Raw genomic sequence first — 13,976 nt, 5'->3', positions numbered from 1 at the left:
CCTCACTGGTGTAGAGCGCCGTCTCACCTGGAGTCCTCTCCGGGGGGTAGTTCCAACACTCCGCAGTGTTGGCCTTTATCCATGGAATAATCAAAGCACCCAAAGCATAATCCAAGCCGTGGAAGGCTCGCCGTCGTCCGGGTAGAGTAATCCAATATACAGGTCCAGTTGCTCTTGGCCCGGAGCTCCTCGGATGCAAGCACCACTAGGGGTCTGCCCAGCCTGGTTAAGCGTCCAGATAACGTCAGGAACGATGGGGGTACTGATAACTTTAGAACTCTAACCGAACGATGCACCATACATAAATAGACTATTATTAGCTTAATAGAATACGTCCAACTCGACGGTATAGTGCCAAACTATGACTATTCAACTATTAATCTACACGATATCTCAATGCCTATTCTGGGCCAAGTAGGCCTTACTACACCGCACGTGCGTCGTGGGGAGGCTTTGCGTCTGTCACTCTGTTGGAGGGTAAAGAACTGGACTAAAAGAAAGCTCTACTTTACTTGCGCCATATATATATGCGCTATGAACAAATAGTACCATTCGTATTTCGCCCGACATATTCCTGCGCGGAACCGGGGCTTGCCACGACATGTTAGGCGGCACGATTGAACTTGGACCTAGGGGTATGGCAACCTGGCGCCAGGTTCTCGTCCAATGGTAGAATGAAACTATTATGGGCTGTTTAGTAGACTAAAGGGATATTCAGTGCATATTGTACAAGGAATATACAGGGGATATCAAACGATATACAAATACAATTAAATATATATATATAAATAAATATATATATTCGGTTTAATCTGATCCTTCACAACAGCCGCCCCCTAATTAGTCCCACCTAATTAGCTAAGCAGAGACAGATTAACCGCACTGTCTACCACTCAAGGTCCGCTGTAAGGGTCAGTCAACTCACAAAGTCATGGGGTCATGGTCATCATCGATAGTATCTAGGAGTCGGGGCAGTTTTATGAGCCTCGCCACGGGACGTGTGTAAGTGCGCCCTTGGACGAGTACTTCAGCTGCTCGGACCTTGCCATCGGCACCGGTGATCACTTTGCTTACGCGGCCAGCCGGCCACATAGCTCTGGGTAGTGACTGGTCAATAATCATGACGACTGTTCCTTCTGTCAAATTGTCTCTCTCTTTTACCCACTTCTGGCGGGTCTGTAGAGACGGTAGGTAGTGAAGTAGGAAGCTGCTCCAAAACTTGTCAGCTAGTACTTGGCTGTACCTCCACATTCTTCGGCCGTTTGCTTCTTCAGGCCTGTACATTGTCTGGGGTAGCGCGGGGTCCAGCCGCACCATTAGGAGTGTGTTGGGGGTGACTGGGTCGACATCTGCTACATCACTGGAGACGTAACCGAGGGGCTTTGAGTTCAATACTCCCTCGATCTACGTGAGGACTGTCATTAGGACTTCCTCCGCCACAGTCTGGGCCCCGAGCACGGCGTACAGGGCTGTCTTTATAGAACGTACTTCTCGTTCCCAGGTTCCACCGAAGTGGGGTGCGTTCGGGGGATTAAACTGGAAGTCAATCTGGGATGGAGCGAGGTGGGTCTTAAGTTCTGGGCCCATAGCTTGGAAGCTCTCTCTCAGCTCTCTTTCTCCGCCTTTGAAGTTGGTCCCGTGATCAGACAACAATGTAGACGGTTTTCCTTTCCGTGATGTGAATCTTCGGAAGGCCATAAGGAATGAGTCTGTGCTCATGGTCGGAAGGAGCTCGATATGTATCGCTCTGGTTGTCATGCATTTGAATACAATACCCCACCGCTTCTCGGTGCCTCTTCCTCTCTTTATATACAACGGGCCAAAGCAGTCCATGCCTGTGGAGTGGAATGGCTTGTCGCCGATTCGGAGGCGACAGGGGGGTAAGTCAGCCATCCGTGGTATGCTGGGCTGCGCGCGCCACTTACGGCAGTCTAGACAGGTTCGCTGGAAGCGCCGTACTGCTTCTCTCCCTTGCAATATCCAATAACGACGTCTGATCTCCGCGAAGACTCTCTCTGCTCCTGCGTGGTGTACATCCTCGTCGTATTTCTTTATGATCAGCGCTGTGACCTTGTGTCGGCTGTTCAGGACGATCAGGTACTTAATGTCATCTGGTAGATCGGGGGCTCTCCGCAGGCGACCACCCACTCTGATGAGATTATGGGCGTCACTCTCTGGTGCCAGGTGAATCAGTCTGCTGTCTGATGGGACGGGGTTTCCTCCCTGTAGACAGTCTAGCTCATCGGGGAACGAGTCTCTCTGGGCTCGTTGTAGTAGAAGAAGTTCTGCTTCTTCGTAGTCAGCTGCTGACATGTCAGTGGTGGACTGAATCTCTGGGTGGTGCCGCAGGAATGTTCTTTGCTGCGCACTCTCTAGGGTAATGCAGTCATCTATGTTGGGGTCTGTGGAGGCGACAGTGCTCAGTCCACAGAACATAGGTTTCTTGTTCTCAGCCTCCTCGTTACTTGCTTCCCGCGGGGTGGGCGTAGGCCAATCTCCTTCCGGGAGCTTGAGGAATTCTGGTCCGTCACTGTAGATGTTGCGACGGGTTAGGTCATCCAGAGACATTCCCCGGGTGATGACGTCAGCTGGGTTGTGTTTGGTGTCCACATACCGCCAGCTCGCTTCTTCTGTTAACTCTTGAATCTCGGTGACTCTGACTCCCACGAAGACTTTGTATCTGCATGAATCAGACTTGATCCATGTGAGTACTGTCGTGGAATCTGACCACAAGATTGTTCTGTGCACCGGAATGGTGAGTTCACGTTGGATTAACGTGGCTAGATGCGCTCCTGCGAGGGCTGCGCAGAGCTCTAGACGTGGGATAGATTGTTGCTTACGTGGGGCTATTCTTGAGCGGGCCAGGATGAAAGCAGTGTGTATCTTTCCTCCCTTCTCTTGGGCACGCAGGTAGGCCACCGATCCGTAGGCTACTTCGGAGGCGTCGCTGAAGACGTGTAGATCAATCTCGCATGTCTCTGGCCTCACTGTGGATGGGAAGTAGCTGCGGCGTATATTGACGCCTGGGAGTGAGCGGAGTTCCGTCTCCCACTCTCTCCATGTTGAGGCAAGGTGTGCGGGTATTGGGTCGTCCCAGCCCTGGTCCTTGTCCCATAGTGCTCGTACAATCATCTTTGCCCTGGTGGTGTAAGGTAGAATACATCCCAACGGGTCATATTGTCTGGCGAGTGTTCTGTACACACTCCGTCTGGTGGTCGGTATCGCCGTCGACCTTCCCTGCTCTGGAGCCAAGGGTTTGTGTCTATAGTGGAGCGAGTCTGTTTTGAAGCGCCAGACTAGTCCTAGTGTCATTTCTTGGGCTTCTCCTGGGATTGTCGCCATCCAGGTCTCGCTGCTGGCAGCCTTGTCCGCGGGGGAGAGGCTGCGCAATACGTGCGGGTCACTGCTGGCCCACTGCCTGAGATCAAAGCCGCCTTTGATCAGGGAGGCGCGTAACTTGATTAGGAGAGCCTCGGCTTTTTCTTGAGTCGAAACGCTTTGTAAACAGCTGTCCACGTAGAAACCGTTCTTCACACTGTGTTGGACCTCTTCATCTGCTGCTGGGTCCTCTGTGACGTGTTTCTGTAGTGCAAATGTAGCACAGCACGGGCTGCATGTGGTTCCGAAGGGGAGTACTTCCCACTGGTAGATGGCTGGGTTCTCATCTCCGGTCCTCTCTCTCCATAGGAACCGCAGCAGAGGCTTGTCCTCCTCTACTAGTCTCACCTGCAAGAACATCCCTTTGATATCCCCGCTGATAGCCACCTTGTCCTGGCGGAAGCGCAGTAACACGCCTAGTAGGGAGGGGCCGAGTGTGGGGCCGGGCAAGAGCTCTTTATTCAGATTTTGGGATCCGATCTGGTAGCTGCAGTTAAACACAATGCGATCCTTGCCGTTGTGATGGACCTTGTGATGCGGCACGTACCATGATTCGGTCGTCTGATCGGCCTCTTTAATGTCAATCTTTGTTACGTGTCCCGCTGTGATTAGCTTCTCAATCTCAGCGCGGTACACACTCTCTTGAGCGGGGTCTTTGGCTAGGCGCCGCTCCGTGTTCAATAGATAGCGCTCCGTGGCGTCTTTCTTTGCGTGAAAGGTGGGCATTCCCTCTCGCCTCAGGAGTGGAGTTGCGTATCTCATCACTCCGCCGACTGTGACTCTCTTTGTCCCCTGCTCGAGTAGGTTGATGGCGTAAATGTCTTCTTTAGAACGAATATCTTTCTTTTCGTTCTTAAAGGGCATTGTCTCTAGGGTCCATAGCCTCTCGACATGCTGCAGGAGAGTGGTGTCTTCTTCTGTCGTTCTGGAGTGGAGGCAGCTAGTGGTTGCTGTTCGGTTGAGAGATTTAGCGAGGGGGCCTTGTAGGGTCCACCCTAGGCGGGTCTCGACTGCTGCAGGACAGCCTCGGGGGCCTGTATGGACCCGGTCAATCGGGACTATAAGTTCTGCATGGTCGGAGCCTATCAGCAGGGTCGGGGTAGCGCCGTCTATGAGCGGGATAGGTAATTGGCGCAGGTGCACATATTTATCCATCAACTTGGTGACAGGGTAGGTGTACTGCGATAGTCCTATTTCTTGGCTGGTGAAAGCATTTGTTATCTTGTACCGTCGCTCTGGCTGCCCGTTTGCTGCGATGGTGAAGGAGACATTCTCGCCCTTTATCGTCTTTAAATCTCTTCTTATTGTCCGAATCGTCATTTCGTTCTTGCTCCCCCGCAGTCCCAGCTGGGTCGCAGCGGAGGCGAGCAGAAGGGTCTTCTCTGACCCGTCGTCAAGGACGGCGTAGGTGTCCATGACTTTATCTTGGTAGCTCAATGTCACACGGACTACCTTTAAGAGCACTTGGGCGCCGCTGCTGCTGGCGGGGTCAATGTACATGACACTTGCCTTGGTGCCGCTCCGTGGTGCAGGTGGAGGCTGTCTTCTGTTACTATCGTGTAGTATATCTAGATGGGCTCCATCGCACCGGCTGCACCTTTTCTTTAGGCGGCATTCGGCTGCCATGTGGGGCCGCGCACATCGATAACAGCGCCGGTTGGACTTTATCCATTGACTCACTTCTTCTGCATTCATCTTTGTGAATAGGTCACATTGTGACAGCCAGTGTTCTTTCTCACAGTAGGGACACGCTATCTTCCACTTCTCTTTTCTCGAGGGGGTGCTGTGACTCTTACTGCTCGGTACTGACTCTGATTGGTGCATGACAGTCACCGATCTTCTTCCATCATTTATTCTCCTGGGTCCCTCTCTGGAGCTTGGCGTGCTCCGCCCGAATGTATCTAGTCGTAAGCTGCTGACTTCTCTCGCCAGGAAGTCGGCTAGATCAAGGAGGGATGGCTCGGGGCCGTTGGGATCTCGGTAATCTCTCTGCCGCCTAAAGCGCTCCTGTCTTGCGGGTGGCAGCTTCTCCAAAATCCTCTCGACGTTAGAGTTGGCGTATAGCTCATGCATGCCCTTCTCCCGTTGCGCTCCCAGCATCCCTACCAGGGACTGCACTTTGATTGACAGGTCGTCTAGTGAGCGATTGTCTGTGGCTGGGGGTAGGCGATCAATATGCCTTATCTCTTGGATTACGTAATCCCATATACGTCCATATCTCTGGTCCAGCGCCGCTAGGGCCGCTGTGTATGGTGTCAAAGAGGTGGCATAGGCTAGCGCTATATTGTGCGCTCGCGGTACTTTCAGGTGCTTCAGTAATATTGCATACTTGTGGCGTTCATCAGCGACATCCACCATCATTGTCTCTAAGCACATCCGGAGCTCCGTGTACTGTGCTCGACTCTCATAGGCGAAGTCTGGGAATGACGGCGTGGCAATGTATGACGCCGTGGATGGCTGATACATCGGCGAGCGTTGGGGGAGAGACCTCCTGGGCGAGTCCCCTCTTGCGCCTTGCTGTGGGCTGGTACTGACAGGGTACCATGGCCCGCTGGTCCAGGTGCTATTCCTCGGGGCTGGTCGTGCGTCGTGCTCACCCGTGAATAGAGTCGGGGGTCTGTAGCGCAGCGCCGCGGGGGTATAGCCTGGACTGTATGGGACCTCCTGGTCCGGTGGAGTACTGTGCTGTCGTCGGGCTTGGTTCTCCTCCTCTCCCTCTTCTTCCTCTATCAGATCTTCCAGATCCTGTAATCGTTTATTTAGCTTCTCCGCAGTGTATGCCGCTCCTTCCTTGTAGCTGGGTCTCGCTTGGACCGGTCTGTGAAGGGGGTCTGCGGGGGGTATAGGCTCGGTCTGTTGGTCAAGTTCAGGGTCGCTTGCTCGTTGAGGAGACGCTGCCCTTGACTGTTGTCTCGACGAGTTCCTTGAACCCCTGGCGGAGGGAGAGGGTGTTGTCCTTTTGATCAGCTGCTCTATTAGTTGCGCTTGTAGTCTGTCGCGCTCTGCGTCTCTTTGGGCACCGGCAGCGGCACGCTGGGTGTCTGCTCGGTCTCTTGCCATATTCTCTTCCGTCTGAAGGCGTCTCATTTCCAGGCGTATGTGCTCTTCTTTGCTCCGTTGCTGTATCTGAAGTCGATCGCGTTCACCCTGGAGCCGATCGCGTTCGGTAGAGGCTGTCAGGCTGACGAGGAACGCCTGTTGTAGCATCCTCTCCGCTTCGCTGGGGGAAGGCGGTTGTGGAGGTGAGCCGCTCCTGCGTGAGCCGCTCCTGGGGGTACTCGTTGGGGAGTCCTGGAGCTCTATTTCCTCGGCGCTCTCCTCCTCTTCTTCCGTGCAGAGTTCTCTCTCTGTAGGGTCGTCTTCCTCCCGGGGCTGGTCGGGGACTACTTCTTGGGTAGTGGCGGGGGGTAAAGGCATGTCAGCTCCTTCCTGGTCCCCACCGTGAGCTTGGTCAGTTACATTAGGACCTACTAGGGCCTCTGTGGTCGGGGAAACCTGGTCGTTAAGGTCAGACATAATTTTACTTTCTACTTTTACCGCGTTTACCGTTTGTCGAAGGCTAGGTAGTTGACTGACAGTGTAAGCCTCTAAGTACTGAGGTGTCTGTCGTCTGCGCCGCGGGCGTTCTAGGTTAGGAGGATCGTTTCGTGGAGTGTTCATCATAGGCCATTTCAATATTAATAACACTATATTAATATTACACTAGTTACCCTCCGGCTCGAAGGACCAATTGTAACTGAGGGGTACAATTCCCTGACTGTATTGTTAGATATGATATTTAATACCACTACCTCTTGTACTTTAACTTCTGGCCATCCAGTACATGATATAAGTATGATGAACACTTTCCCACCTGATGAAACGAATCCACACAAATGTACCAAATCGAAGGTTTAATATAGCAAAAGGTATATACAACGTTCACTTAATTACATTTATGATTTGAAATATGAAATATGCACTTTTATGGCAAATGAGTATTCGTAGGTAAATCAACATTGAATGTCCAATCTCTGGTTACGCAGGGAGTAAGTATACAACCTGGAATATTTAGGAAACGATAGCGATGGTACTTAAATGATTATAGCTGGATACACTAAGGGGGGGGGGGGGGTCCCGCTGGTTGTAAGACAGTAGGAGGGGGGGGTTAGAGAAGCCGCTGGCGGTATCCCATCTGGCCGACGGTGTCTTGGGAGAATTCAAAGTCTTGAACACGGTGCCCACAGAACCTCGGTCCGCAGACGAATACAGCTGGACCCTCTGTGGACGGTAGCTGCCGGTCCACAACGGAGAGACGTGAGGCGACCTCACTGGTGTAGAGCGCCGTCTCACCTGGAGTTCCTGGTAGTTCCAACACTCCGCAGTGTTGGCCTTTATCCATGGAATAATCAAAGCACCCAAAGCATAATCCAAGCCATGGAAGGCTCGCCGTCGTCCGGGTAGAGTAATCCAATATACAGGTCCAGTCGCTCTTGGCCCGGAGCTCCTCGGATGCAAGCACCACTAGGGGTCTGCCCAGCCTGGTTAAGCGTCCAGATAACGTCAGGAACGATGGGGGTACTGATAACTTTAGAACTCTAACCGAACGATGCACCATACATAAATAGACTATTATTAGCTTAATAGAATACGTCCAACTCGACGGTATAGTGCCAAACTATGACTATTCAACTATTAATCTACACGATATCTCAATGCCTATTCTGGGCCAAGTAGGCCTTACTACACCGCACGTGCGTCGTGGGGAGGCTTTGCGTCTGTCACTCTGTTGGAGGGTAAAGAACTGGACTAAAAGAAAGCTCTACTTTACTTGCGCCATATATATATGCGCTATGAACAAATAGTACCATTCGTATTTCGCCCGACATATTCCTGCGCGGAACCGGGGCTTGCCACGACATGTTAGGCGGCACGATTGAACTTGGACCTAGGGGTATGGCAACCTGGCGCCAGGTTCTCGTCCAATGGTAGAATGAAACTATTATGGGCTGTTTAGTAGACTAAAGGGATATTCAGTGCATATTGTACAAGGAATATACAGGGGATATCAAACGATATACAAATACAATTAAATATATATATATAAATAAATATATATATTCGGTTTAATCTGATCCTTCACAACAATAATAGATTGGATTTAAAGAGAGAAGCGCCTTTCTCAGACTCAAGGACACTGTACAAGGAGAGATGAGCTATATAAAAGAACGGGTAAAAGAAAATGAATATTATGTGTATAGTAACAACAGGAAAAGAAATAAAACAAATGAGATAAAAAAGGAAGCAAGGTGCTGTCCACTTGGATGAAACGGTAACAAGAAAATTAACAAAAACAAAGACAACAGGATCTGTGGCTTAAAAGAAAAGAGTCAGTAAGGGGGGGGGCTACTTGGGAGCAGGGCCGTGTTGCGTGAAGGCAAGTGTGAACGGGTGGGTTTTTAGGTGGGTTTTGAAGAGGTCGATGGTGTCGGAGTTGGAGGAGCGGAGGCCTCGTGCTGGAGTGTAGGGGTGGAGTAGGTCGGCCGGACTCATGCCAGACATAGCAATCATATGGAAACATTTTTAAATCTATTTTTATTTAATCAAAAAGCGCTTTAACCTCTTGGCGGTGGTCTGAGGTTGTTCTGCAAGGTTGCTTATTACCATGGAAACACAGGGATATGTGTAGAAGGCAGATGAATAGCTCTGTGCATCACGCACTTTGATTATATGCACTTTTACTGTAAATTGTGCCCCTATGCATTATTATGCACTTTACTATGATATGCACTTTAGGGGATGTTGATATCAACCTTAGCATTTGTCCTTTTATACTGTCTGTGTTTTTTTTATTTCTGTACTGTTTCTACTCTGCTCCTGTATTGGATTAGTTGTAGACACACAGTGTTTGCTCTGTACCTGTATTCCAATGTGGATTCGTCCGTACAGATACAGTATGTGGCAAATCAAATCTCTGACTCTGACTCTGACTCTGAGTGCAATATGTTTAATAACACGAGATTGACATAATCATCTTTTCATCTCCTTCCTCTCCTCCTCTCTCCCTGGCACACAGTGGGACGCGATCACAGAGATGGACGAACAGAACCGGCCCATCCACACCTTCCAGGTCTGCCACGTCATGGAACCCAACCAGAACAACTGGCTCCGCTCCGGGTGGATCCAGCGACGGGTCGCTCAGAAGGTCTGGACGACTCACACTACTCACACTGGTTCTGGTCTGGACGACTCACACTACTCACACTGGTTCTGGTCTGGACGACTCACGCTACTCACACTGGTTCTGGTCTGGACAACTCACACTACTCACACTGGTTCTGGTCTGGACGACTCACGCTACTCACACTGGTTATGACACTTCATAAAGACAATCAGACACATTTTATATCAGCTTAAAGGGGGGGGGGGGGGGGGGCGACAGTGGATCGGGAGCTAGAGCAGTCGCCTGGTAATCCGGAGGTTCCCGGTTCGATTCCCGCTCCTCCCAGGCAGCGTGTCGAAGCGTGTCCTTGAGCAAGACACTTAACCCCTAATTGCTCCCGATGAGCAGGTCGGCACCTTGCTTGGTCGCCTCCGCCGTCGGTGTGTGAATGTGTGAGTGAGTGGGTAAAAATGTGAGGAACAAATTGTGAAGCTCTTTGGATAAAAGTTATATAAATGTACCATTTACCATTTAAAGAAAACATGAGTAAACGTGGGGTGAGATCCCTGCTTGTCTGTGCGTTCGGTAGAAAGCTACAGTATCTGGCTGCACGTTAGCCTAGCTTAGCACAATGAATGGAAGCGGACATGGCCGGTTAGCCTTCGGGAGAGGTGTTAGTTGGACAATGATTATAGGCTAACCGGCCATGTCTGCTTCCATTCATTGTGCTAAGCTAGGCTAACGTGCAGCCAGATAGCCTTCTACGGAACGCACAGAGAGGAGACTGCGGTATCTATCTTCGTGTCTCTCTCTGGAGAAGACGGTAAGCTAAGTTCCCAAAATGTTGGCGTGTTCCTTTTAATGCAAGCAAAACTAAATTCATGCTGATCTCTAAGGCTAGAGATATTGTTTACCAGGATTTGCATATATATCGACTGTGAACGGGTCTGACATTGAAAGAGTTATAGAATACAAATATCTTGCCATCTGGCTTGATGATGAAATTTACATTTAATTTTGATTTAGACAATAATTGCCAGTCAATTGCGTCAAAGAAATGTCTTCTTGTACAGGAACCAGCTTCTTGATGATTAGAAGAAAGGGGATCGTTGAAGCAATCTTTCGTGGATTATGGAGATGTGATTCATAGAAGCACGTGCTGCTCCTTCCACTCTGAAATCTCTAGACACGCTCCATCATTCTGCACTCAGATCTACTGCTGGTGATACACGATACAAGATTCCTTTATTAGATCGATATGATGCTCACCACTGTGTGATGAAGTGGGTTGGTCTTCTCTGGCAGAGAGGGGAAATAAACACAGGGATCTGTTTATCTTTAAAGGGGCACTTCAACCAAAAAAACGAAAAACAATGCCGATATATTTTGCACATAATCTCACACGTATCGGATTTTTGTCACACATCCATTTAGTTTGACAGAGAGTAAAATGAGTTTGAATATGGCCACCGGTGATCGGTGACATTGAATCCTTGTGTTGTGTTAATTACAGCTCAGTGAAATTACAAGGTAGCAGTCACTAGGGCGGTCAGGTGGCGTAACGGAGATTGCGTTCGTCACCAAACCCCGGAGCGGCTAGATTCGCCTGTTCGAGTCCAGCTCACAGCTCCGGGGTTGTCACCAGCTTGGCTGGCCGTTCACACTAATACAATTGGCTGTATTAGAGGGTGGGAGAAGCTGGCGGGGTGGGTCCGGGTCGTTGTAAACAGCGACTCCTACAGTTCGGTCGGGGCGCCTGCTAAGCGCGGATAGGACCTGAGTGGGATAGTGTGATCCTTCCACACGCTACGCCCTCTCAATGAGAATCCGCGCTGCCAGGTGAAAAGAAGCGGTTGATTGGCTGGACGTGTGTCGGAGGAAGCACGTGGTAGCCTCCACTCTCCCAGATGATCTGACTGTGGGGGGTAAGTGCGCAGCGACCAGGAAGGGGATTGGGAATTGGCATAACGACTAACATTGGGATGGGAGAAAATCGGAGGAAAATGGAGGGGGAAAAGATAAATAAAATAAAAAAAAAGTAGCAGTCACTATAAAAATAGGACTGTACCACCGAATCATGTAATTTTTTAACATTCAAAGCTTCTATTGAATAATTTGACAAGGTGTGATTTCCATCCCTGTCAACTCAGGTGTATGTGGAGCTGCGCTTCACGCTGAGAGACTGCAACTCCATACCCTGGGTGTCTGGCACCTGCAAGGAGACCTTTAACCTCTTCTACCAGCAGACGGAGGAGGCGACGCCCACAGGGACCCCCTTCCACCCTGCCGACTACGCCAAGGTTAGAGGGGGCGGTTCTGGATAGCTTGTCTGTTTTTAGTCCTGGTAGATGTAGCCACCCCCCGCTGGTGGATGGATGAAACCCAACAAAGAGTTAACTTTTCAGAAATTTTGAAATAAAAAGCCTCATTTTCAGATTGACATAAATATAAAACCTCATTATTATCCTAATTATATTTGATCTATAACATAACTGTATTCAAATAGTGACAAAAAAAACAACATATATATATATAAAAATGTAATAAATGTGTATACGTTTTATACATAATTGTACACTATTAAACGTTTGTAACCTTTGCTAAATGTACTGAATTATATATATTTTTTTGTGTAAATAATGTAATGTAAAAAGGGTAGGCAATTATAAGCCTCGGCTTCAGCCTACACCTTTTCATTTAATTTTTTTTTCTTTCTTTTTTTTATTATTATTAAAATCTTACATTGTGTTTTCGATGGGTTTCATTATAGGTCCTAGGGTGATGCAACTGGCTGACAGAGACCCTTTAGCTTGTTTTCACAAGACCCATTTATGATAGACATCGCTATAATACCGGACTGTTATACAACTACTACCAGCGCACTTTTGTTAAGATAATTAGTTTACCATTCGCGGTCGCTATACCGAGGTTGCAGTAATAGTTTACCGCTGTTCAGATCACGGTGAAGAATAGAGACATCCCAGTGACCTGTGACCTGTGCTAAGGATCTTAGGAAATGTATTCATGTAGTTTTCAACATTTTCACCTTTTAATTTTAAACCAATGCTGCCATCTACTGACAACAGAAAGTGTTGTCTATCGTCACCTTTAGAGTCACTTCCGTATACAGCGTCGCCCGAAACACATTCTAGAGATTCCCACTTTTTACTGGGAATGGGGCGTGGCCGTATTTGGTCCCAGACAATAAGAGTGGGTGCGATTGGTCACCGTGACGTTAGCGGGTTACACATCTGGCTTCACAAAGAAACGTAGGGAAGCAGTTATCAAGAAGGAAATCAGACTAAATCTAACCTGAATTGTATTGAGATACATTGAGGTGAACTGCTCTTGTGTTTTAGGTGTTTAATTGTTCCTCTTGTTCACTCATTTTATTTGGTTGATCTTTCATTGGATTCACAAACGTCGTTATATTTTGTATGTTTGCATATTTATTGTGTATTTGCACGGACACCCAAGAAGAGTATAGTACTACTCACTACGGTGGAGACGAATGGTGATCCTTAACCCTCGAGTCACCCTTGTCGCAGTTCTGGTCAAAAAGTGTGTTTGTGGATATAGCGTTGGCTGGACTTTATGTATATGCCAAAAAAGTAGCTCAGTATCACATCTAGGACTCGCGTTACAATAATCCATGTTTGTTTTTTTAAAACAATCACTATTAACACTTTGACGACCGTTCGGCGCCGTCTATTATGGTGCTAGAGGACCAAGGTTTGTTGACAAACCGATGTGTCTTTGTAGAGCTATATCTATACTTTATAGTATTGCTATCTGTCCATTCTCATTATCACTTGAGTTCATAAAGAGTCCCTTCAAAATGGCTTAAAGAAAAAAAAAATCCATCAATAGGTTGTCATTTTATAGCGCCGTGAATATAAGCTTTATCGCAGATTTCGTCTCATATATTTTCTGGAAAGCTACTTATGGAGCTAAAGGCTACTAACGTTATATTCAACGGCATTTCTGTTGTATATATTCTAATGAAATAACACAAACTGCTTATGAACTGGACTATCCCATAGCATCTATGGATGAAAGGGGGGCGGCGGGGAACGTCGATTAGTATTATTGATTACCAAATAGAGTGTCCATGGAAGTAGCCACATTCACTGATCGAATGCTTGCGTCTCACAACAATGTCTAATCCGGCTGTAATTTAGGTGAATAAGGTCTTACCGTCAGCCCGTGGGATACCCTACAGCATTTCCCCGTTATCGACCGGCATCTGGTAGATCGATATGTCCATTGGTTGATGATAAATTCCTTTATTCCATGGTGAAATCTGCGATTCGAAACGTGATATACGGTGCATGATGTTAGCTTGGGATTAGAGTAATATGATACTCTGTTGGAGAAAAAAAAAAGAAATCCATTCGCCCACAATGATACTGCAGTGGAGCGATGGCGCCCCCTAAGAGGATCTGGCCGGTATTGC

The 13,976-nt window shown here is 48.5% G+C and overlaps 1 protein-coding gene across 1 annotated transcript in view; it reads left to right on the top strand.

Moving 5' to 3' along the window:
• Window positions 1–9,451: 9,451 nt before the first annotated feature.
• LOC311224107 (ephrin type-A receptor 6-like) overlaps window positions 9,452–13,976 on the top strand; it is a gene marked incomplete at both ends in the record, with an annotated part of 205,709 nt that continues 201,184 nt past the window's right edge. Inside the window, 2 exon segments of the mRNA XM_084308934.1 lie at window positions 9,452–9,562; window positions 11,671–11,820. Coding sequence (XP_084165060.1) covers window positions 9,452–9,562; window positions 11,671–11,820 — 261 coding nt within the window.

The sequence above is a fragment of the Notolepis coatsorum genome, assembly GCF_963971535.1.
Source record: "Notolepis coatsorum genome assembly, chromosome: 2".
Classification (NCBI taxonomy): domain Eukaryota; kingdom Metazoa; phylum Chordata; class Actinopteri; order Aulopiformes; family Paralepididae; genus Notolepis; species Notolepis coatsorum.
The sequence above is the reverse complement of the archived record's forward strand: the minus strand, read 5'-3'. Positions and strand labels throughout refer to the sequence as shown.